Below are 24,812 nucleotides of genomic sequence, written 5' to 3' on the forward strand. Positions count from 1 at the left end.
TTTCTACTGAGAGATCTGCTGTTAGTCTAATATGCTTCCCTTTGTGAGTAACCCAACCTTTCTCTCTGGCTGCCCTTAACATTTTTTCCTTCATTTCAACCTTGGTGAATCTGACCATTGGGGTTGCTCTTCTCGAGGAGTATCTTTGTGGTGTTCTCTGTATTTCCTGAATTTGAGTGTTGGCCTGCCTTGCTAGGTTGGGGAAGTTCTCCTGGATAATATCCTGCAGAGTGTTTTCCAACTTGGTTCCATTCTCTTCATCACTTTCAGGTACACCAATTAGACGTAGATTTGGTCTTTTCACATAGTCCCATATTTCTTGGAGGCTTGGTTCATTTCTTTTTACTCTTTTTTCTCTAAACTTCTCTCTCACTTCATTTCATTAATTTGATCTTCATTCACGGATACCCTTTCTTCCACTCAATCGAATCAGCTACTGAAGCTTGTGCATGTGTCATGTAGTTCTTGTGCCATGGTTTTCAGCTCCATCAGGTCATTTAAGGTCTTCTCTACACTGTTTATTCTAGTTAGCCATTCGTCTAATCTTTTTTCAAGGTTTTTAGCTTCCTTGTGATGGATTTGAGCATCTTTCTTTAGCTCAGAGAAGTTTGTTATTACTGACCTTCTGAAGCCTACTTCTGTCAACTCATCAAAGTCATTCTTCATCCAGCTTTGTTCCATTACTTGTGAGGAGCAGCAATCCTTTGGAGAAGAGGCGCTCTGGGTTTTAGAATTTTCAGCTTTTCTGCTTTGGTTTCTCTCCATCTCTGTGGTTTAATCTACCTTTAGTCTTTGATGATGGTGACCTACAGATGGGGTTTTGGTGTGGATGTCCTTTATGTTGATGTCGATGTTATTCTTTTCTGTTTGTTTGTTTTCCTTCTAACAGTCAGGTCCCTCAGCCGCAGGTCTATTGAAGTTTGCTGGAGGTCCACTCCAGACTCTGTTTGCCTGGGTATCACCAGAGGAGACTGCAGAACAGCAGATATTTCTGCCTGATCCTTCCTCTGGAAGCTTCATCTCAGAGGGGCACCCAGCTGTATGAGGTGTCAGTCAGCCCCTGCTGGGAGGTGTCTCCCAGTTAGGCTAAATGGGGGTCAGCGACCCACTTGACGAGGCAGTCTCTCCATTCTCAGAGCTCAAACTCCATGCTGGGAGAACCACTGCTCTCTTCAGGGCTGTCAGACAGGGACATTTAAGTCTGCAGAAGTTTCTGCTGACTTTTGTTCAGCTATGCCCCATAAGGGCAGTCATTAGATTTTAAATCTTCAAAATATTTTTTTTTTGACTCCATGTCTCACATCCAGGGCACACAGGTGCAATGGGTGGGATTCCAAGGCCTTGGGCAACTCACTCCTGTGAATTTGCAGGATTCATCCCCCTCCATTGCTTTCATGGGCTGGTGTTGAGTGCCTGTGGCATTTCCAGGTACAGGGTACAAGCTGTTGGTGAATCTACTATTCTGGAATCTGGAGGGTGGTGGCCCTCTTCTGACAGCTTCATTAGGCAGTGCCCCAGAGGGGACTCTGTGTGGGGGCTCCAACCCTACATTTTCCTTCTGCATTGTCCTAGTAGAGTTTCTCAGTGAGAACTCCAACCCTGTAGCAGACTTCTGCCTTGATACCCAGGTGTTTCCATACATCCTCTGAAATCTAGGCAGAGGCTCTCGAGCCTTAATGCTTTCACTCTGTGCAGCCACAGGCTTAAGACCACATAGATGCCACCAAGACTTACGTCATGTTTCCTCTGAAGCAGCAGTCTGAGCTGTACCTGAGCTCCTTTGAGCTATGGCTGGAGCTGGAGTGGCTGGGATGGTGTCCTGAGGCAGCACAGTGCAGCAAGTTCCTGGGCCTGGCCCAGGAAATAATTCAGTCCTCCTAAACCTCTATGCCTGTGATGAAGGGGCTGCTGTAAAGATCTCTGAAATGCCTTTGAGGCCTTTCCCCATTGTCTTGGTTACTAGCCCTTGGCTCCTTTTTACTTATGTAAATTGCTGCTTGAATTCTTTCCCTGAAAATCGGCTTTTCTTTTCTACCACAGGTTGCAAATTTTCCAAACTTATATGCTCTACTTCCCTTTAAATGTGTAAGTTCCAACTTCAGGTTATTTCTTTGCTCATGCATATGACCATAGCCAGGCCACATCTTGAATGCATTTCTGCTTGGAGATGTCTTCCTCCAGATACCTTAAATCATCACTCTTAATTTCAAAGTTCCATAGATCCCTTGATCAGGAGAACAATGCAGCCATGTTCTTTGCTAAGGTATAACAAAAGTGCTTTTGCTTCAGTTCCCAATAAGTTTCTCATCTCTGTCTGAGATCTCAGATGCCCAGCTGTCTCTATACAAATCACTACCAGCATTTTGGTCACAACAATTCAACAAGTCTCCAGGAAGTTTGACTATTTCCCTCATCTTCCTGTCTTCTTCTGAGCCCTCCATACTCTTCCAACCTCTTCCCATTGCCCAGTTCCAAAGCTGCTTTCATACTGTCAGGTATCTTTATAGCAATGTCCCACTCTTCAGTACCAATTTTCTGTATTAGTTCATTCTCAAATTGCTGTAAAGAAATACCTGAGACTGGGTAATTTATAAAGAAGGGAGATTTAATTGACTTATAGTTCTGCAGGCTATACAGGAAACATTGTGGCTTCTGCTCCTAGGGAGGCCTCAGGAAGCTTCCAATCACGGTGAAAGGTGAAGGGGAAGAAGACATGTCTTACATGGCAGGAGCAGAAGCGAGAGAGAGAGAGAGTGGGGAGTTGCCACACACTTTTGTGTTAAACAATCAGATCTCAAGAGGACTCACTCACTACCACAAGAACACCACCAGGGAGATGGTGCTAAACCATTCATGGGAAACTTCCCCCATGATCACATCATCTCCCACCAGTTCCATCTTCAACTCTGGAGATTAAAATTTGACATGAGATTTGGTGGCGACACAGATCCAAGCCATATCAGGTGCATTTCAGGTGTTCTCTTTTAGCTATCTTGAAAAATGTAATGCATAGTTTTAACTATAATCACCCCACTTTGCTTTCTGAACTTATTAGAAGTTATTCCTTATGGGCTGGGCACAGTGGCTCACGCCTGTAATCCCAGCACTTTCGGAGGCCAAGGCAGGTGGATCACTGAAGACCAGGAGTTCGAGACCAGCCTAGCCAACATGGTGAAACCCCATCTCTACTAAAAATGCAAAAATTTACTACTCTGGAGGCTGAGGCATGAGAATTGCTTGAACGTGGGAGGTTGCAGTGAGCCAAGATCTCATGACTGCACTTCAGCCTCGGTGACAGAGTGAGACTGTGTCAAAAACAACACCACCACCACCACCACCAAACCCAAAAACTTGTTCTTTCTATCTAATTGTATGTTTGTACCTATTAACTGACCTCTCTTTATCTACCCTCCCTCACCACTATACACCCTCTCCAGGCGGGTACCTATCATTCTACTCTTTACCTCTATGAAATAAACTTTTTTGGCTTGACATATGAGTGAGAACACGCAATATGTTTCTGGGTTTTTTTTTTTTTTTTTTTGAGACAGAGTCTCACGTTGTCACCCAGGCTGGAGTGCAGAGGCGTGATCTCTGCTCACTGCAAGCTCTGCCTCCTGGGTTCATGCAATTCTCCTGCCTCAGCCTCCTGGTAGCTGGGACTACAGGTGCCCATCACCACACCTGGCTAATTTTTTTTTGTATTTTTAGTAGAGATGGGGTTTCACCACGTTAGCCAGCATGGTCTCGATCTCCTGACTTTGTGATCCGCCTGCCTCAGCCTCCCACAGTGCTGGGATTACAGGTGTGAGCCACCGCGCCTGGCCTGCAATATGTTTCTTTCTGTGCTTGGCTTATTTTACTTAACCTAATGATCTCTAGTTGCGTGTTGTTGCAAATGACATAATTTCATTTTTTTAAAATGTCCAAATGCTATTCCATCATGTATATGTACACCATATTTTCCTTTTCCATTCATCCATTGATGGGCACTTAGGTTGATTCCTTATCTTTGTTATTGTGAGTAATTCTGCAACAAACATAAGAGTTTATGTATCCCTTTGTTATATTGATTATTTTTCCCTTGGATAGACACCCAGTAGTGGGATTGCTGAATCACATGGTAGTACTACTTTTAGTTTTTTGAAAAAATCTCTGTACTATTTTTCCATAGTGGCTGTATCAGTTTACATTCCCATCAAGTGTACAAGAGTTGTCTTTTCTCTATATCTTCACCAACACCTGTTATTTTTGATTTTTTAATAATAGCCATTAGAATGGTTTAAATTTGCGTTTCTCTGATGATTAGGAATGTTGGACATGTTTTCATACACCTGTCAGCCATCTATATGTCTTAGTTTGAGAAATGTCTTTTCGTGTTTTTTGTTTATTTTTAATGGGATTATTATTATTAATTATTATTATTTTTACTGTTGAGTTGTTTGAGTTCCTCGTATATTCTGGATATTAGTCCGTTGTTGGATGAATAGTTTGCAAATATTTACTCCCATTCAGGAGGTTGTTCCTTCACTCTGTTGACTGTTTCTTTTCCTGTACCAAAAGTTTTTAGTTTAATATTGTCTCATTTGTCTATTTCTGTTTTCATTTCCTGTGGTTTTGAGGTCTTTGCTATAAAATGTTTGCCTATGCCAGTGTCTGAATAGTTTTCGCCATGTTTTCTTTCAGTAGTTTTAGTGTCAGGTGTTATGTTTAAGTCTTTAATCAATCTTGTGTTGATTTTTGTATATAGTAAGAGTGTGGGGTTCAGTTTCATTCTTCCACATTTTAATCACATGGAGCACTATTAATTTAAAAGTACTTTCCTTCATGTATGTTCTTAAGGACTTCATTGAAGATCAGTTGTCTGTAAATGTGTGCATTTATTTCTGGGTTATCTATTTTGTTACATTGGTTTATGTGTCTGTTTTTATATTAATACTATGTTGTTTTGGTTATTAAAGCCTTATAATAGATTTACAGATCAGGTAGTATGATGCCTCCAGGTTTGTTCTTTTTGCTCAGAATTGCTTTGGCTATTCTGTCTCTTTTTTTGGTTTCATATGAATTTTGGGATTTTTTTTTCTATTTCTATGAAAGTGACATTGATAGTTTGACAGAGGTTACATTGAATATGCAGATTCCTTTAGGCAGTAGGATTATTTTAACAAAATTAATTCTTTCATAACATGAGCATAAAATTTCTTTCTATTTGTTTCTGTTCTCTTCAATTTCTTTTACCAGTATTTTATTTTGTAGTATTCCTTGTGGAGATTTTTTATCTCTTTTATTGAAGAAATACTCATTTATTTACATATATATAACTGTCTTTAGTTTTGAAAACATATCTGAATATTTTATTATTTATAATTTTATCACCTAAATAAACAATCCTTCATTTTCATATAAATTTCCTTTAAACAAGAAAAAATTGATCATGGCTATGTTTTTAAAAAGTCTGTTTACATGCGGTGTTTGGTTTTCTGTTCTTGTGATAGTTTGCTAAGAATGATGGTTTCCAGCTGCATCCATGTCCCTACAAAGGACACAAACTCATCCTTTTTTATGGCTGCATAGTATTCCATGGTGTATATGTGCCACATTTTCTTAATCCAATCTGTCACTGATGGACATTTGGGTTGATTCCAAGTCTTTGCTATTGTGAATAGTGCTGCAATAAACATACGTGTGCATGTGTCCTTATAGCAGCATAATTTATAATCCTTTGGGTATATACCCAGTAATGGGATGGCTGGGTTATATGGTACATCTAGTTCTAGATCCTTGAGGAATCGCCATACTGTTTTCCATAATGGTTGAACTAGTTTACAATCCCACCAACAGTGTAAAAGTGTTCCTATTTCTCCACATCCTCTCCAGCACCTGTTGTTTCCTGACTTTTTAATGATCGCCATTCTAACTGGTGTGAGATGGTATCTCATTGTGGTTTTGATTTGCATTTCTCTGAAGTTTAATAATAATAAATAAATTAAATAAATTTAAAAAAAAATAAAAATAAAAAGTCTGTTTAAATGTTTATGATCTTGGGCTGTGCTTAATTATTAATACATAGTAAGTTGCACCCTTTCTTCTGGTTTCTGGTGGAGGGCAAGGCATTAGCCAACATACTGAAGTAATTCTGGATGTAACCTTGTAGTACCCAATATGTATTGGCTTTAAATATGTGCATGTATTAAGCATGTATTCTTCTATCTTCACTGTTTTATTTGTTCAACTAGTTAATGACTTATTTTATTTTATTTTTCCAACTTTTGTTTTAGGTTCAGGAGGTACATGTGTGGGTTTTTTATACGGGTAAATTGCATATCATAGGGATTTTGATATAAAGATAATTTCATCACCCAGGTAATGAGCTTAGTAAACCAATAGTAGTTCCTTAATTTTCTCCTTCCTACAACCCTACATCTCAAGTAGGCCACAGTGTCTAATGTTCCCTTCTTTGTGTTCATGTGTACTGAATGTTTAGCTCCTGCTTATAAGTGAAAACATGCACTATTTCATTTCCTGTTCCTGTGGTTAATTTGCTGAGGATAATGGCCTCCAGCTCCATCCATGTTGTTACAAAGGACATGATCTCATATTGTTTTTTAATGGTTGCATAGTATTCCATGGTGTATATGTACCCCATTTTCTTTATTTATTCCACCATTGTTGGGCATTTAGGTTGATTCCATGTATTTGCTATTGTGAACAGTGCTACAATGAACATGCACATGCATGTGTCTTTGTGGTAGAATTACTTATTTTCTTTGGGTATGTATCAAATTGTATATGGGATTACTGAATTGACTGGTAGTTCTAAGTCCTTTGAGAAATTTACAAACTGCTTTTAATAGTGGATGAACAAGTTTACCTTCCTACCAACAGTGTATTAGTATTCCTTTTCTCCACAGCCTCACCAGCATCTGTTATTTTTTGAATGTTTAACAATAGCCATTCTAACTGATTTGAGATGGTGTCTCATTATGGTTTGATTTGCATTTCTCTAATAATTGGTGATGTTAGCATTTTTTTCATTTGCATGTTGGCCATGTGTATGTCTTCTTTTAAAAAGTATTTATTCACGTCCTTTGCCCACCTTTTTATGGGGTTGTTTTCTTCTTGTAAATTTGTTTAAATTCCTTATAGATGCTGGATTTTAGACCTTCATTGGATGCAAATAGTTTGCAAATATTTTCTCCCATACTGTAGGTTGTCTGTTTACTCTGTTGATAGTTTCATTTGCTGTGCAGAAGTTCTTTAGTTTAATTAGATCCTGCTTGTCAATTTTTGTTTTTGCTGTAATTCGTTTTGGTGTCTTCATCATGAAATCTTCACCAGGGTCTATGTCCAGAATGGTATTGCCTAGGTTTTCTACAAGGTTTTTATAGTTTTAGTTTTACATTTAAGTCTTTCATCCATCTTCAATTGATTTTTGTATATGGTGAAAAGAAAGGGTCTGGTTTCAGGCTTCTGCATGTGGTTAGCCAGTTATTCCAGCACCATTTATTGAATAGTGAGTCCTTTCTCCTTTGCTTGTTTTCATCAACTTTGTCAAAAATCAGATGGTTATAGGTGTATGGCTTTATTTCCCGGTTCTCTATTCTGTCCCTTTGGTCTATGTGTCTGTTTTTGAATTAGTACCATGCTGTTTTGGTTACTGTAGCCTCAGTATAGTTTGAAGTCAAATAGTGTGATGCCTTCAGCTTTTTTCTTTTTGCTTAGGATTACTTTAGATATTTGGGTTCTTTTTTGGTTTCATGTAAATTTTAGAATAGTTTTTTTTCTAATTCTGTGAAAAATGTCATTGGGAGTTTGACAGGAATAGCATTGAATTGTAAATTGCTTATGGCAGTATGGCCATTTTAACAATACTGATTCTTCCTATCCATGAGGATAAAATGTTTTTCTATTTGATTGTATTATTTCTGATTTATTTCTAGGTATTTTTGGTAGTTATTGTAAATGAACTACCTTCTTGATTTATTTTTTTTCCAATTTCATTATTGGTATATAGAAATGGTATTAATTTTTTGTATGTTGATTTTTTGTCCCACAACTTTACTAAATGTATTTCATCAGTTCTAAGAGTTTTTTTGGTGACATCTTTTGGTTTTTAAAAATAGAAAATCATGTGGTTTGCAAAGACAGGCAATTTGACTTTCTCTTTTCCAATTTGGATGGTTATTTCTTTCTCTCACCTGATTGCTTTGGCTAGGATTTCCAGTACTATGTTGAGTTGCAGAGCTGAATGTGGGCATCCTTTTTTGTTCCAGTTCTTAGAGAAAACGTTTTCCATTTTTCCCCATTCAGTATGATGTTATCTGTGAGTTTGTCATATATGGTCTTATTATTTTGAGGTATGTTCATTCTATGGGTAGTTTGTTGAGAGTTTTAATCATAAAGGGAAGTTAATTTTTTCACATTTTTCTGCATTATTGAGATGACTATATAATTTTTGTTCTTTACTCCATTTGAGGACTGAAACAAAGGTTCAACCCCCCCCCCAACAGACTAATGGACCCTTAATATGGTTTGGCTATATCCCCACCCAAATCTCATCTTGAATCCTAGTTCCCATAATCCCCACATATTGTAGGAGGGGCCTAGTTGGAGGTAATTGAATCATGAAGGTGGTTACCGCTGTTCTCATGATAGTGAGTGAGTTCTCACAAGATCTGATGGTTTTATAAGGGGCTTTTCCCCCTTTTGCTTGGCACTTCTTGCTGCTGCCATGTGAAGAAGGACATGTTTGCTTCTCCTTCTGCCATGATTGTAAGTTTCCTGAGGGCTCCTCAGCCAGGCTGAACTGTGAGTCAATTAAACCTCTTTCCTTTATAAATTGTGAAGTCTTCAGTATGTCTTTATTAGCATAAAATTAGTGTGAAAATGGACTAATACAACCCACTAGGCTAAAATACCCCCAAACCTTTAAGTTTCTGGCCACGGTGAGACAGATTGGTGATATCCCACTCTTGGCTTCCCCTTACTTATTATTACCAGATTTTCTCAAAAGCCAGCTTGTCAGAACAAAAGATAGGAAAACATCTCCACTTATTTCATTTGACCACCTGACACCACTCCTTCTGTTTTCATGGTTCTGGCATGGCAGTTCTCCTTGTCTACAAAGCATTCCTTTCTGAAAAATGACTGCTGGCTGTGGACTGGTTTTGACCAGTTTACTGAGTATGCGCAGAGAGGTGGCTCTGTGCCCTATGTTTCACCTTTTTTAGGTGAAATTTGAAAATCTGGTCACTTTATGGGCTCTCATATGTCACAAGGGATTTAGTTATCCTTTTTTATTTTTAGTTTTGCTGACTGGGTTATTTCAAAAGACCTGTCTTCACATTCTGATTTTTTTTTTTCTTGCTGGATCTAGCCTATTGTTGAAACTTGCAAATGCATTGTGTATTTCATTCAATTAATTCTTCTATTCCAGGATTTCTGTTTGGTTCTGTTTTATATCTATCTATGGTAAATTTCTCATTTGTGTTCTGAATTGTCTTTCTGATTTCTCTGTATTGTTTTCCAGAGTTCTCTTGTATATCACTGAGCTTCTTTAGCATCAAAGTTTTGAATTCTTTCTTCTGAGATTTCATGAATTTCTTTTTGATTAGGATCTGTTGCTGGAGAATTATTGTGTTCCTTTGGAAGTGTCATGTTTCCTCGCTTTTTCTTCTTCCTATGTCCTTACTTTGATACCTGCACATCTGATGTAACAGTTGCTTTATACATTTTTTAAAAAATTTGTTTTTGGAGACAAGGACATTTTCCTGAAGACATATCTATGGTGCTGGTTGGGTATTGCACTTTAGCTTTGATTCTGGGTGCATTTAATAGTGTAGTCTCTGTATTATTTCTTTGGCTGTAAATAGGGTCAGTGATGTCTGTAATTTCCTCAATGACTCAGGGTGTAGTTGTTAGTGAAGGTTTTGATGAAGTTTTGCTGGGAACTGGAACACCAGGTAGGCCAGTCTTCAGACACCAGTGGTGGCAGCAGTGGGCTGTGTGTGCCTGTCTTTGGGCCCTACAGGACCAGCATTAGTGGGTTGAGGCAGGCCAATTATTGGGCCTCCAGGTGGCTTGCTCTAGTGTTGGGAATATCAGTGGAGGGTTGGCAGGTTGGGTGCGTTCTTGAGCCCCTAAGGGGTGGGTGTTGCTTGGGCAATGGCAGTAGCAGTGGTGGAACAGCACTTTGGGACCCAGGTGGTCCCCACTGGTGTTAACAGTGGCTGAAATGGTTTGGACAGGCTGTTACCCAGACCCACAGGTGGCATATGTAGGTAGATGCTAGCTGTGGTGGCAGTGGCAGGTGAGTGGGTCCAACTTTAGACTCTAGGAGAAGTGCTCAGATGCCACCAGTGGTGCACTGGACTGGGAGAGTCCCAGGCTCCTGGGTGATGTGCTCAGGTACTTGGGGTGGGGGCAACCAGGCCTGCCTGTGTCCTCAGGCCTCTTGTTGGTATTAAACACATTGGCTATGGTGTGCAGTAGTAGGGTAAGCCTAGGTGGAGGAGGCAGTGGGTGTGCTACTGCAGAGGGTGGAGTTGCTTTTCCTGGGGGTAGCCATGGGCAGGCAGCTGGGGGTGTGGGCTTTTAGTGTACCTCAGCCCATAGCAGTCTACACCTACAGCAGTTGCAGGCAGCAGAACTCATCCTCAGGGTATATGAGAATGTGCAACCATTCCTCTGCAGGGGTGGGGCAGAATCGCTGCTGGTGTCTGCCATATTGGCCCAGGTTGCAGGGCAAGATGCAGTCTTGTGTGGGCTAGGCTCTCAAAATGGCGTCTTGTTGTGTGCAGGACTTCAGGGCTTGTGGGACCCAGCATGACCTCTCTTTCTGAAGCAATACCTTTGTGTGGTTTCCAGGGACTCCCTATGTTATTCTTGGGGCCTACAAGGGTCATGCAGCTCTCCATTGGGTAGGATTATAGGATTTCATGGTGGGAATGTGGACCACTGGGAATCTCTCACTTACATTTTCCCTGCATTAGGAAGTCTCTTCTGGCTCTTCACTGATCTTGGCTAAGCAGACTGCCTTGCTCCCTGCCTTTCCCTTGCTTTAGGTGTTTGTTGCCACTTCTCTGTTGAATTCCAGTGTTTTCTCTTGGATGATCTATTCAAAGAGCGATTATCTCTTCACTATTTTGGTTCTTTTAATTAAAGGAGGTAAGAGATGCTTCTAATCAGCCATATTGGCCCCTGTTTTGTTGCACTTTTGACTGATAGAATTTCTAAGCACAGGCATCAGATAAAAATTTAACAAATGACTTGGATGGTCAGATGACAGAACTTGGGAACAAAAATACAGTTGGAAATTTAATGGGTACCTACATGCAAGGGAACTAACTGCAGAGAGGCTGAACCCTGTTCTCCAAACTGATAATAAACTGCCCAAGTTATTAAATTATTGATAAATTCACAATCATGGAAGAGTTCCCCTAGGCACTGGATTAAAAGAACAGCAGCTGGAAGCCAGATAAATTGAACAAATATATCATGTGCTGCAAAACAAATGGAAAGGAGTTTACTATATATTTTATGATATAAATATAGAGAAGACAGCTATCTACCACAACATAAAACCAACAACCATTAGAAGAATATAACAGATTTCACAGTCACTATAATTATTATTTATAATGTCCTATTTTTGAACAAAGTGTCTAAAAAATGCAAAGAAGCAGTAAAGTATAAGCTATGTCAATGAAAAATGGTGGTCAATTGAGACTGACTCCAAATAATTGTTGGATTCAGGCGACAACGACTTCAAAGAAGGTATTATAATATGTTCAAAGGCTTAAAAATGCATAAACAAACCAACAGAGAATCTAATCAGAAAAACATAAACTATATAAAAAAGGATAAACTCTATAGCTGAAAAAATACAGTCACTGTAATGATAAAATAACTAGATGGGTTTAAAAGTAGTTTACAGATGGCAAGCAGGAAAAAATTAATTAAGTATATAATGCCTGTTCAAATGTTTAATCTATTTTTAAAATTGGGCTATTTTATTTCTTATTTATTTATAAGAGTTCTTTGTACATTCTTGTTCTAGAGTTGGCAAGATCTTAAAGGCCAGAGAGAAATATCTTGGGCTCATTGGCCAAATAATCTGTCATAACTACTCATCTCTGCCACTATAATACACAAGCAATACAGATGGTCAGCCAACGTTTGTAATTTTCTGATCTCTTTTCTGAACATAAGGCCTAAGTGAGATATATATATACTGCAAATATTATATCCGTTTCTGTGTTTGTTTGCTGTCACTTAAAGAACAAATGTTTTAAATTTTGATGAAGTCTAATGTATCAGTCAGCATGGGCTGCCATAACAAAATACTTAGACTGGGGGCTTAAACAATAGACATTTATTTTCTTACAATTCTACAGAAACAGGATGCCAGCATGGTCAGTTTCTGAGGTCTCTTCTTTAGGTTTTTTTTTCTGCTTCTCTTCCTCCTTCCACCTTAAGATAGTCCCCAGTGTCTATTGTCCCCCTTTTTTGCATCCATGTGTTCTCATCATTTAGCTTCTGCTTATAAGTGAGAACATGCAACATTTGGTTTTCTGTTCTTGTGTTAGTTTGCTAAGGATAATGGCCTCCAGCTCCATCCATATTTCTGCAAAGGACATGATCTTGTTCTTTTTTAGAACTGCATAGTATTTCATGGTGTATATATACCACATTTGCTTTATCCAGTCTACCATTGATGGACATTTAGGTTGATTCCATGTGTATTAGTCTGTTCTCATGTTCTCATACTGCTAAGAAAGACATACCTGAGACTGGGTAATTTATAAAGGAAAGAGGGGTTTTTTTTTTTTTTGAAACGGAGTCTGGCTCTGTTGCCCAGGCTGGAGTGCAGTGGCATGATCTCCACTCACTGCAAGCTCTGCCTCCCAGGTTCACACAATTCTCCTGCCTCAGCCTCCCGAGTAGCTGGGACTACAGGCACCTGCCACCAGGCCCAGCTAATTTTTTGTATTTTTAGTAGAGACGGGGTTTCACCGTGTTAGCCAGGATGGTCTCAATCAGGAAAGAGGTTTAACTGACTCGTAATTCCACATGGCTGGGGAGGCCTCACAATCATGGTGGAAGCAAAGGAGGAGCAAAGTCACATCTTAGAAGGTGGCAGGCAAGAGAGAATGACAGCCAAGCAAAAGTGGAAACCCCTTGTAAAACCATAATATCCTATGAGACTTATTCACTACCAAGAGAAAAATATGGGGGAAACCACTCCCATGATTTAATTTTCTCCCACTGGGACCCTCCCACAAAACGGAATTATGGGAGCTACAATTCAAGATGTGATTTGGATGAGGACACAGTCACACCGTATCACCATGTCCTTGCTATTGTGAATAGTGCTGCAATAAATACACATGGGGATGTGTCTTTATGATAGAATAGTTTATATTCCTTTGGGTATGTATTAGTCCATTTTCATACTGCTCTGAAGACATACCCAAGACTGAGTAATTTGTAAAGAAAACTGTGAGATTAGTAAACTAACAGTTCCACATGGCTGGGGAGGCCTCCTAGTCATGGCAGAAGGCAAAGGAGGAGCAAAGGCATGTCTTAATGGTGGCAGGCAAGAGAGTGTGTGCAGAGGAGCTGCCCTTTATAACATGATCAGATATGGTGAGACTTATTCACTATCACAAGAACTTCATGGGAAAAACCTGCCCCATGTTTCAATGACCTCCCACAAGATCCCTCCCATGACATATGGAGATTATGGGAGCTACAATTCAGGATGAGATTTAGGTGGGACACAGCCAAACCATATCAAGGTATATACCCAGGAATGGGATTTCTGGGTCAAATGGTAGTTCTGTTTTACCTCTTTGAGGAATTACCACACTGCTTTCCACAATGGCTGAACTAATTTACACTCCCACCAACCGTGTATAAGCGTTCCCTTTTCTCTGCAACCTCACCAGCATCTGTTTTTTTTTGACTTCTTAATGATTGCCATCCTGACTGGTATGAGATGGTATCTCATGGTGGGTTTGATTTGCATTTCTCTAATGATCAATGATATTGAGCTTTCTTTTCATATGCTTGTATGTCTTCTTTTGAAAATTGTCTGTTCATGTCCTTTGCTTTTGTGGGCTTTTTGTTTTTGTCCTGTAAGTTTGTGTAAGTTTCTTATAGATTCTGGATATTAGACCTTTGTTGGATGCATAGTTTGCAAATATTTTCTCCCATTCTGTAGGTTGTCTGTTTACTCTGTTGATAGTTTCTTCTTTTGTTGTGCAGAAGCTCTTTAGTTTAATTGGATCCCATTTGTCAATTTTTGCTCTTGTTATATTTGCTTTTGGTGTTTCCATCATGAATCTCTGCCAGCTCCTATGTCCAGAATGGTATTGCCTAGGTTATATTCCAGGGTTTTTATAGTTTTGCATGTAAGTCTTTAGTTCATCTTGAGTTTTTTTAAATGTAGTGTAAGAAAGGGGTCCAGTTTCAATCTTCTGCATATCGTTAACCAGTTATCCCAGTACCATTTATTGAATAGACAGTCCTTTCCCCATTGCTTGTTTTTGTTAGCTTTGTCAAAGATCAGATGGTTGTGTGTGTGGCCTTATTTGTGGATTGTCTATTCTGTTCCATTGGTTGATGTGTCACTTTTGTACCAGTTCCATGCTGTTTTGGCTACTGTAGTCCTGTAGTATAATGTTGAGTATTATAACGTGATGCCTCTGGCTTTGTTCTTTTTGCTTAGGATTGCCTCGGCTATTTGGGCTCTTGTTTGATTACATATGAATTAATTTTTTTTCTGGTTCTGGGAAGACTATCATTGGTAGTTTAATAGGAATAACAAATTGCTTTGGGCAGCATGGCCAATTTAATAATACTGATTTTTTCCTATCCATGAGCATGCAATGTTTTTGCATTTGTTTGTGTCAGCTCTGATTTCTTTGAGTAGTGCTTTGTAATTCTCATTGTAGAAATCTTTCACCTCCCTGGTTAGCTATATTCCTAGGTATTTTATGCTTTTTGTGAACGGGAATGCCTTTCTGATTTGACTCTCAGCTTGGCTGTTGTTAGTGTATAGGAATGCTAGTGGTTCTTCTATGTTGATTTTGTATCCTGCGACCCTGCTGAAGTTATTTATCAGATTAAGGAGGTTTTGGGTTGAGACATTGGGGTTTCCTAGGTACAGAATCATGTCATCTGCAAACAGAAATGGTTTGACTTCCTTTCTTCCTATTTGAATGTCCTGTATTTATTTCTTTTGCTTCATTGCTCTTGCCGGGACTTCCAATACTGTGTTGAATAGGAGTGGTGAGAGAGAGCATCCTTGTTTGTGCCAGTTTTCAAGGGGAATGCTTCCAGCTTTTGCCCATTCTGTATGATGTTGACTGTGAGCTTCATAGTTGGCTGTTTTCATTTTGAGGTCGCTATTTGTCTGTTCAGAGATTCCATTTCTTCCTGATTCAGTCTTAGGAGAATGTATGTGTCCAGGAATTTATCCATTTTTTTTCCAGATTGTCTAGTTTGTGGGCATACAGGTGTTTATAGAAGTCTCTGATGATTATTTGTATTTCTGTGGAGTCAGTAGTAATATTTCCTTTGTTGTTCCTAATTGTGTTTATTGGAATGTTCTCTAACACTACAAAATACTTAGAAAATGAATATTTGTTGAATGAATGAAGCCGTTTACTGTTTTATATTTGCAGTTTAGTATTCTTTAACCTGAAGTATCAAAGTAAACTTAGAACCAATATTTGACTATGATATAATGCATTATATTATACTCCCATTAATTATCAAATGAAAGTGCACCACCCCCTAGACAAAATGAAAAAAATTGATCATCTGAGAATTGACAAACTCTTAAAGATTATGTGTGTTTTTGTGAGTTGAACTGCTCAATATTCACTTGAGAAATGTGATAATGATTCCTGCTGCTTCAAATTCACATTTGAATCTCTAGAATCTTCAGAGATTTATCCCCAAAGGCAAAAACAATATAGTGTGGCTACTATAACATGACAAGGAATCTACATTTATAAGTGTAAGATGATTAAATTTTTTGTTTGTTTGTTTTGAGACGGAGTCTCACCCTGTCGCCCAGGCTGGAGTGCAGTGACGCGATCTCCGCTCATTGCAACCTCTGCTTCCTGGGTTCAAGCGGTTCTCCTGCCTCAGCCTCCCGAGTTGCTGGGAGTACTGGTGTGCACCACTGAGCCCAGCTAGTTTTTGTATTTTTAGAGATGGGGTTTCACCATGTTGGCCAGGCTGGTCTCGAACTCCTGACCTCATGGTGTGCCCACCTTCGCCTCCAAAAGCACTGGGATTACAGGCTTGAGCCACTGCGCCTGGCCAGATGATTAAATTTTTATTTCACAAGGTAAGACTTTGGATTTGTGGGTGAATCTGGTGTAATGAATTTCATTTTTTCCATTTGAGAACACTTTATTCTCTAAAGTTGTGTGTGTACTCACAAGTCACAATTAAGAAACAAGACAGATGTAATCTTGCAATTAGCTAGCAAGTAACTTTAGCTGAATTAAATTAAGTTTCTGCAGTCAATTTAGTGTGAATTAACAGGCATAAGTCAGTTTACCAAGACTCTTCATTTATCCACCCATAAGAACAGGTACTCACATGGTCTTTTACTGCTGTCTAAACTTGGCACTCAGCCATAATGCTAATATAAATTAACTAACTGTGAGTCTCATTTTGTCACCCAGGCTGGTGTACAATGGTGTGATGTTGGCTTACTGCAACCTCTGCCTCCCAGATTCAAGTGATTCTACTCAGCCCCCTGAGTAGCTAGGATTACAGGCATGCACCACTATACCCAGATACTTTTTGTATTTTTAGTAGTGATGGGGTTTCACCATGTTGACCAGGCTGGCCTTGAACTCTTGACTTCAAGTGATCCACCCATCTCAGCGTCCCAAAGTGCTAGGATTACAGGTGTAAGCCACCATGCCCAGCCAAAGACTGTTTTTTTTTTTTTTTTTTTTTGGAGACAGGGTCTCCCTCTATCACCAAGGCTAGAGTGTAGTGGTGCAATCATGGCCCACTGCAGCCTTGACCTCCCAGGCTCTGGTGATCCTCCCACCTCAGCCTCCTAAGTAACTGAGACTACAGGTGCACACCACCAAGCCCAGCTAATTTTTAGAGGCGAGGTTTTGCCATGTTGCACAGGTTGGTCTCAAATTTCTGGACTCAAGTGATCTGTCCACCTCAGCCTCCCAAAGTGTTGGGATTACAGATGTGAGCCACCATGCCTGGCCCAACTAGACACTTCAGAGAAAGATAAGGCTGTAAGACCAGAAAGCTTGGAGATGAGGGTCAAGCTGGCCATCAGCAGAGTGTCCTTGGTAAACTTCTTATATTTCTAGGCTGAAACTTTGTTCTGTATATTATGTCCGAAATAATATGATTTGATTCTATAATACTTCAATTTGTTAACACTGTTATATTAGGAAATTATTTGGTTTGACTAAATATCTTAATTATGTTCTGAATATTAATCATACAACATTTTGCATAGTGGTTAAATTGATATTTCAACCTACTTGATATAATAATATTTTAACTGGAAATAATAAAAGTAGTTAATCAACGTATACTAGGTGACTTCATTCATAAGCACAACTTGAAATTCCTATTTCTTCCTTGTCCTATGAAGAAAATCGTATGTCTCTTTTAAAAAACTAGTGTTGTTTAAGTGGTAAACATTATAAACTATGTAACTAGCTAGGCATCTCTTTTATACATCAGTTGTACGTTTCAGAGAACTGAAATGTTAATCTGTTATCTACTGATTTTCAAGTGTACTAGATTTCCTGGTAAATATTCTCCAACTATGCTATAAATGTAGTGGTTATACAATTTTATACGAATTACATTGTACAATTTTATACAAATTACATTAATAACATAGTTATTATGGAAATTGACTGGATTCAAACTACGCGGGATTCAGATCTGGACTCTACCACTTGCTATGTAACCTTAGGAAAGTTACTTAACATTTTCAAACTTAGTTTCCCTATCTATAAAATGGTAATAATAAAAGTGCTTAATATTATTTTATGGAAATTAAAATAGATACATCTGTATATATAATGTATATAATACAATAATATATGTTATATATTATATACATATAGATACAATTCTTAACCCTGAGCCAGTATTTTGATAGGCATTCAGTAAATGTTAGCTAATATTTAAGTTTTCATTAATCTTACATTAACATATTTTAATCATTTTTGTTATATGTACCATACCTTTTATTATTCTTGTAAGTCTTATGTTTTAAAATCTTTCTCTTTAAAGCAACTTTAAGTATATTTCATTAAAAATACAAATTGAAAAGTATATACATTATTTGAAGCAATTTTTTGGTGTTTCTTCTAAAACAGCTTTTAAAATACAGAAAGACTCATTACCCACAAATATATAAACAATGAAACCCTAAGGTAAAAAAAAAGTCTAAACTTTCCTTGAGTGATACATCTGTTCATATTAACCTTCATGTATATATTAATGAAGATGAAGCCATCAAATTTATAACATTTTAATGTGCTGTTCTCATCATGGGTTCATTTAGTCAGCAGCTACTCCATCTCATGGATTCCCTGAAGGACGGGAACCGCACTGCTCTAACAGGGTTCATCCTATTGGGCTTAACAGATGATCCAATCCTTCGAGTCATCCTCTTCATGATCATCCTATGCATCTACCTGGTAACCACATCTGGCAATCTCGGCATAATTATTCTTATCAGAATCTCTTCTCAGCTCCATCATCCTATGTATTTTTTTCTGAGTCACTTGGCTTTTGCTGACATGGCCTATTCATCTTCTGTCACACCCAACATGCTTGTAAACTTCCTGGTGGAGAGAAATACAATCTCCTACCTTGGATGTGCCATCCAGCTTGGTTCAGCGGCTTTCTTTGCGACAGTCGAATGCTTCCTTTTGGCTGCCATGGCCTATGACCGCTTTGTGGCAATTTGCAGTCCATTGCTTTATTCAACCAAAATGTCCACACAAGTCAGTGTCCAGCTACTCTTAGTAGCTTACATGGCTGGTTTTCTCATTGCTGTCTCCTATACTACTTCCTTCTATTTTTTACTCTTCTGTGGACCAAATCAAGTAAATCATTTTTTCTGTGATTTTGCTCCCTTACTTGAACTCTCTTGTTCTGATATCAGTGTCTCCACAGTTGTTCTCTCATTTTCTTCTGGCTCCATCATTGTGGTCACTATGTGTGTCATAGCCATCTCCTACATCTATATCCTCATCACCATCACGAAGATGCGCTCCACTGAGGGGCGCCACAAGGCCTTCTCCACCTGCACCTCCCACCTCACTGCAGTCACTCTGTTCTATGGGACAATTACATTCATTTATGTGATGCCCAATTCCAGCTACTCAACTGATCAGAACAAGGTGGTGTCTGTGTTCTACACGGTGGTGATTCCCATGTTGAACCCCCTGATCTACAGCCTCAGGAACAAGGAGATTAAGGGGGCTCTGAAGAGAGAGCTTGGTAGAAAAATATTATCTTAATGATGACTATTTTTTGTAGAATTTAATATAATGATATCCCATAGATATAATAATAAAAGGAAATTGAGTGCCTGTCATTGAAATATATGTTTATATATAGTTAACTAGTACAGAGCTTTTTAGTATATGCAGCTATTGGATTTTCAGACACTAAGTAGTAAATCAGAGGTCCATAGTTAGTTACCTTTAATAAAATTAAGTTAAATGTATAATTAACAAAAAATGTTTCACATGACAGAATACTTAATATGCTAAAAATTAAAAAAAAATGTTATTCACATTTATTTTTCAAAAATAGTTATTTGCTGTAAGTTGAGGTTACTATACTTTAAAATCATTAAGACTGTGTCCATTTTCAACAGCAGCTTATCCTGAAATGTGTGTGATAACTAGAGTTATAACTAACTACATTCTGTGAGGAAATGACAAAGTGGAACCAGAAAATAAAATTGCTAGGAACATTTTTCTTGCAGTAAGGTTATCTGTTGGGGATGGGCTTTGTGGACCCATAAAATTCTAAACTGTGTTCTTGACCTCTGAATTTGGCCTTGGATATGTGAAGTCTCTAGAAAAGTAAAGGGGAGATGCCCCTGAGTTACCTGTGGAATCCTCCATCAGGCCAAAAGAGGTGACTTCCTCTGCAGGGATCATCAGTGTTCCTGAACTCGTTAAGGATTGAGTGGAATAAACTCTTGGAGTGATTTGTTCATAGTTAGATCCACAGCCTGCTAAGGATACTTAAGGGAAGTGGACCGTTCCATCCCAAATAATCTTAATTTTCCTCTATATGCCAATGACTACCACATTTGTTTCTCTTCCCTCATCCTCTCTTTGGCTCCTAACTTGCTGTCCTACTGTAATATGCACCGTCATTGAATCAATGTATTATTATTATTATTTTTGAGACAGGTTCTCACTTTGTTGCCCAGGCTGGAGTGCAGTGGTGCAGTCTCGGCTTACTGCAGCCTTGAGCATTTGGGCTCAAGTGATCCTCCCATCTCGACCTCCTGAGTAACTGGAACCACAGGCATGGGCCATCATGACTAATGTTTAAATTTTTTTGTAGAGACAGGGTCTCCTTATGTTGAGCAGGCTGGTTAAACTCCTGGACTTAAGCAATCCTCCTGCTTTGGCCTCCCAGAGTACTGGGATTACAGGTGTGAGCCACTGTGCCCAGCCCGAATCAATTTACTGATTCAGAAGCCTTGTAGTGATTTATTTTTTTCTTCTCTACACTCCTACACTGTGTTACAAATTCTTATAGATTCTGAGTCCAATATTTATTTACAGCTTCTCTTCATCTTCATTGTCAGCACTTCGATTTCAAGTTACCACATCTTACATTTATTTTACAATAGTACCCCTGGATATCTAATTATTATGTGTCAACTTGACTTGGCTATGGTGCTCAGTTGTTTGGCTGAACATCAGGATAGATATTGCTGCAAAGGTATTTTTTAGATGCGATTAACACTTAAATCAGTAGCTTTGACTGAAGTAGATTACCCGCTGTAATATGAATGGATCTTTTCTAATCAGTTGAAGGCCTTAAGAGAAAAGAATGAGGATCCTTCAAAGAGAAAGAAATTCTGCCTCTAGACTGCCTTTGGATTCAAGACTGCAGTGTCACCTCTTGCTGGAATTTCCAATCTGCTCATCTCCTCTGTGTATTGAGGATTTGCTAGCCACCAAAATAATCACATAAGGGTAATTCTTAATTTCTCTCTCTCTCTCTCTCACACACACACACAAACACACACACACCCTTCACATACACAGACACATACACACTCACACATGTATACACACATCCTATTGAATCTGTTTCTCTGAAGAACCTTGACTAATAAACCCTAGCCAGCTTTCTACTTTGTTTCTCACTCTCTTCCAATCCTCAATACGCTAACCATAAATTTAAATAGATTAGTTCAGATCCTGAATATGACCTTTTTTTTTCATCTCTCACCACTCTTCCTCTCGGCCCTAAGCACAAAACTCTAAAAACTAATTATTTGGTCTTGTTTGGTCTTATTTCAAATCCTTAAACATGTGTATTTTCTTTGATGTCTCAAGACCCTCTTATGTGCAGTACCTCTAACTGAAACGCATTTCCCCTCTCACCTGGGTAATGCTTACTTACGCTATACATACCAACCTAAATTTTTTTTCCCCTCATGTAGGAAGCCTTCTTGGGGCTCCATATCAAATCAGGTACGATATTTTTCCTCTTTTCCCATGTATCTGATTTTCACACAGTTCCTGGAAAAATAAAAACTCCTCCAGAGCTATATATAACTGTGAGACAGTAAAAATACAACTAGCATGTGTATTGTGGGTGTTCCAGAAGGACAGGAGGATTAAAGAGGGACTGAGCAAGTATTCAAAGAAACAATAGCAAAAAACTTCCTAAATTTTGTGAAAGACATATAGAGCACAGATTCGGGAAGTTGAGAAACCTCAAATAGGATACGCCCAAGGAAATCCATGCTAATTAAATTTTAAAAACTAAAAACAGAAAAGCCTTTAAAGAACTAGAGAGAAAGAATTTATTCTTATAGTGGAAAACCATTTAGAAAAGACAGAGAGTTTCTCATCTGATACCATAAAAACAAATGGGGGTGGAATATTTTTCTTTTTTTGCATTTTTATTGTATATATTTAAGATGTACAACATGATGTTTTGGTATACAAGTACGTAGTGAAATAATAACTATATTCAAGCAGACTAACGTGTCTATTACCTTACATAGCTTTGTGTGTGTGTGTGTGTTTGTGTGTGTGTGTGGTAGAAGCACCTAAAATCGACTCTCTTAGCATACTTTTAGTATACAATACCCCAACTATAGTCCACATGCTATACAGCTGTAGACTTAATTCATCCTACTTAGCTGCAACTTTGTAGCTTTTGACCTAGATCTCCCACTTCCCCCACACTTTGCTCCAGTCTACTATTTTTTTCTATCTACTGAACATTTTTTTCCTACATATAAGTGAGATTATGCAGTATTTTTTTCTATCTTCTTTATTTCACTTAGCATAGCATCTTCCAGATTCATCCAGGTTGTCGTAAATGAGAGAATCTCCTTGTTTTCTTTTAAGGCTGCGTCATATTCCACTGTGTATATGTACCACAATTTGTTTATCTATTTACCCATAGATGGGCACTTAGGTTATTTCTATATCTTGGCTATTTTGAATAATGTTGAATGAACATGGGAGTGCAGATATCTCTTTGTCATCCTGATTTCATTTATTTTGTGAATATACCTAGAAGAAAGGTTGCTGAACTATATGGTAGTTCTATTTTAAAATTTTGGAGGAAACTCCACATTGTTTTCATTATAGCTATACCAATTTATCTTCCACTGACAGTGTACAATGGTTCCCTTTCCTTCACACCCTAACCAACACTTGTTACTACTTGTCTTTTTGGTGGTAGCCATACTTACAGGTGTGAGAAGATATTTCATTGTGTTTTGATTTGCATTTTGCTGAAGGTTAATATTGAACACCTTTTCAAATACATGTTTCAAATATATATTGGCCATTTGCATATATTCTTTTTGAAAATATCTATTCAGGACTTTTGCCTATTTTTTAAACCCAGTTATTTGTGCTTTTTGTTGCTATTAAGTTGTGTGAATTATATATTTTAGATCTTAACCCCTTATAATATACATGTTTTGCAAATAGTTTCTCCCAATTCTGTCTTTTCATTTTGTATTCATTGCTGTGCAGATTTTTAGTTTGAAGTAGTCCCAGTTTTTTATTTTTGCTTTTGTTGCCTGTGCTTTTGGTGTCAAATCTAAAATTAATTGAGAAGACCAACATCAAGGAACTTTTTCCCTATGCTTTTCTCTAGGAGTTTTATAGGTTCAGGTATTTTGTTTAGGTCTTTAATCCATTTTGAGTTGATTTTGTGTATGGTATAAGTAAGCATCCAACATTATTCTTTTGCGTGTGCATATGCAGTTTTCCAAAACCATTTATTAAAGACACTATTCTTTCGCCATTGTATATTCTTGGTGCCCTTGTGGAAAATTAATTGACTATATATGTTGATTTATTTCTTGTCTTTCCATTTTGTTCCATTGGTCTGTGTGTATGCCAGTACCATACTGTTTTGATCGCTTTAACTTTGTAATATAATTTGAAATCAGTAAAAGTGATGTTTCTAGCTTTATCTTCTTTGCCTAATACTGCTTGAGTTATTTGAACTTTTTTGAGGTTCATAAGAATTTTATGACTTTTTTTCAATTTTTCTAAAAAGATCATTGTAATTTTGACAAATTTTATTATGTCTATAGTTTGCTTTGGGTGGTATCTATATCTGTCAATCCATGAACAGGGATATTTATTTGTTTCTTCTTCAATTTTTTACATCCATTTTAAAATAATTTTTCATGTATAGATTTTTTACCTTCTTGGATAAATTTATTCTTAAGTATTTTATTCTTTCAGTGATATTTAACATTATAAATGGGATTGTATTCTTAATTTATTTTCACATAGACCTTTGTTCATATAAAGAAGTACAACTGACTTTTCTACGTTGATTTAGCATCCTGCAACTTTATTTGATTCATTTATTAGTTCTAATGTGTGTGTATGTGTGTGTGTGTGTTTGCATGTAGTCTTTAGGATTTCATACAGATATGATAACATTATCTGCATACAGATATGTTGCATCTTTCTGATTTGGATGGCTTTTATTTTTCTTTCATGACTAATTTATTTGGCTAGGGCTTCCAGTACTATGTTGATTAGAAATGGTGAGAGTGTGTATCCTTGTCTTGTTGCTGATTTTAGAGAAAAATGTTTCAGCCTTTCACTACTGAATATGATGCTAGCTGTGGGCTTGTCATACATGACCTTCGTTATGTTGAGGTCTATTTTTTGAAACATAATTTTTTGAGAGTTTTATCCTGAAGGGATGTTGAATGTTGTCAGATACTTATCCAGCATTTATTGAGGTGATCATGTGATTTTAATCCTACATTCTGTTAATGTGGTGTATCATATTTATTGTTTTCATATGTTGAACCACCCTTACATCAGAGGGATAAATCCCACTTGATCATCATGTGTAATATGTTGTTGAATTTGTTTACTAGTATTTTATTGAAAATTTTTGCATCTGTATTTATCAGGGTATTCGTCTGTAATTTTTTCTTGTAGTGTATTTGTCCATCCTTGATATCATGGTAATGCTGACTTCACAGAATAATTTTCAAAGTGTTGCTTTCTCTTGAAAGTTTTGGAAGA

General features: G+C 37.9%; 1 protein-coding gene and 1 long non-coding RNA gene across 2 annotated transcripts in view; both read left to right on the top strand.

Moving 5' to 3' along the window:
- LOC140713428 (uncharacterized) overlaps positions 1-24,812 on the top strand; it is an 83,775-nt gene that overhangs the window by 30,849 nt on the left and 28,114 nt on the right. The gene's annotated exons all lie outside the window — the stretch shown is intronic.
- Positions 18,603-19,547, top strand: OR5P2 (olfactory receptor family 5 subfamily P member 2). Its single transcript, XM_008007871.2, has one exon. The coding sequence runs from the start codon at positions 18,603-18,605 to the stop codon at positions 19,545-19,547; it is 945 nt and encodes a 314-aa protein (XP_008006062.2).

This window comes from Chlorocebus sabaeus, chromosome 1 (assembly GCF_047675955.1).
Source record: "Chlorocebus sabaeus isolate Y175 chromosome 1, mChlSab1.0.hap1, whole genome shotgun sequence".
Taxonomy (NCBI): Eukaryota; Metazoa; Chordata; class Mammalia; order Primates; family Cercopithecidae; genus Chlorocebus; species Chlorocebus sabaeus.

Bases quoted from the DNA above. Each gene is read 5' to 3' on its own strand.
- OR5P2 (XM_008007871.2), top strand. From the start codon at position 18,603: ATGGATTCCCTGAAGGACGGGAACCGCACTGCTCTAACAGGGTTCATC.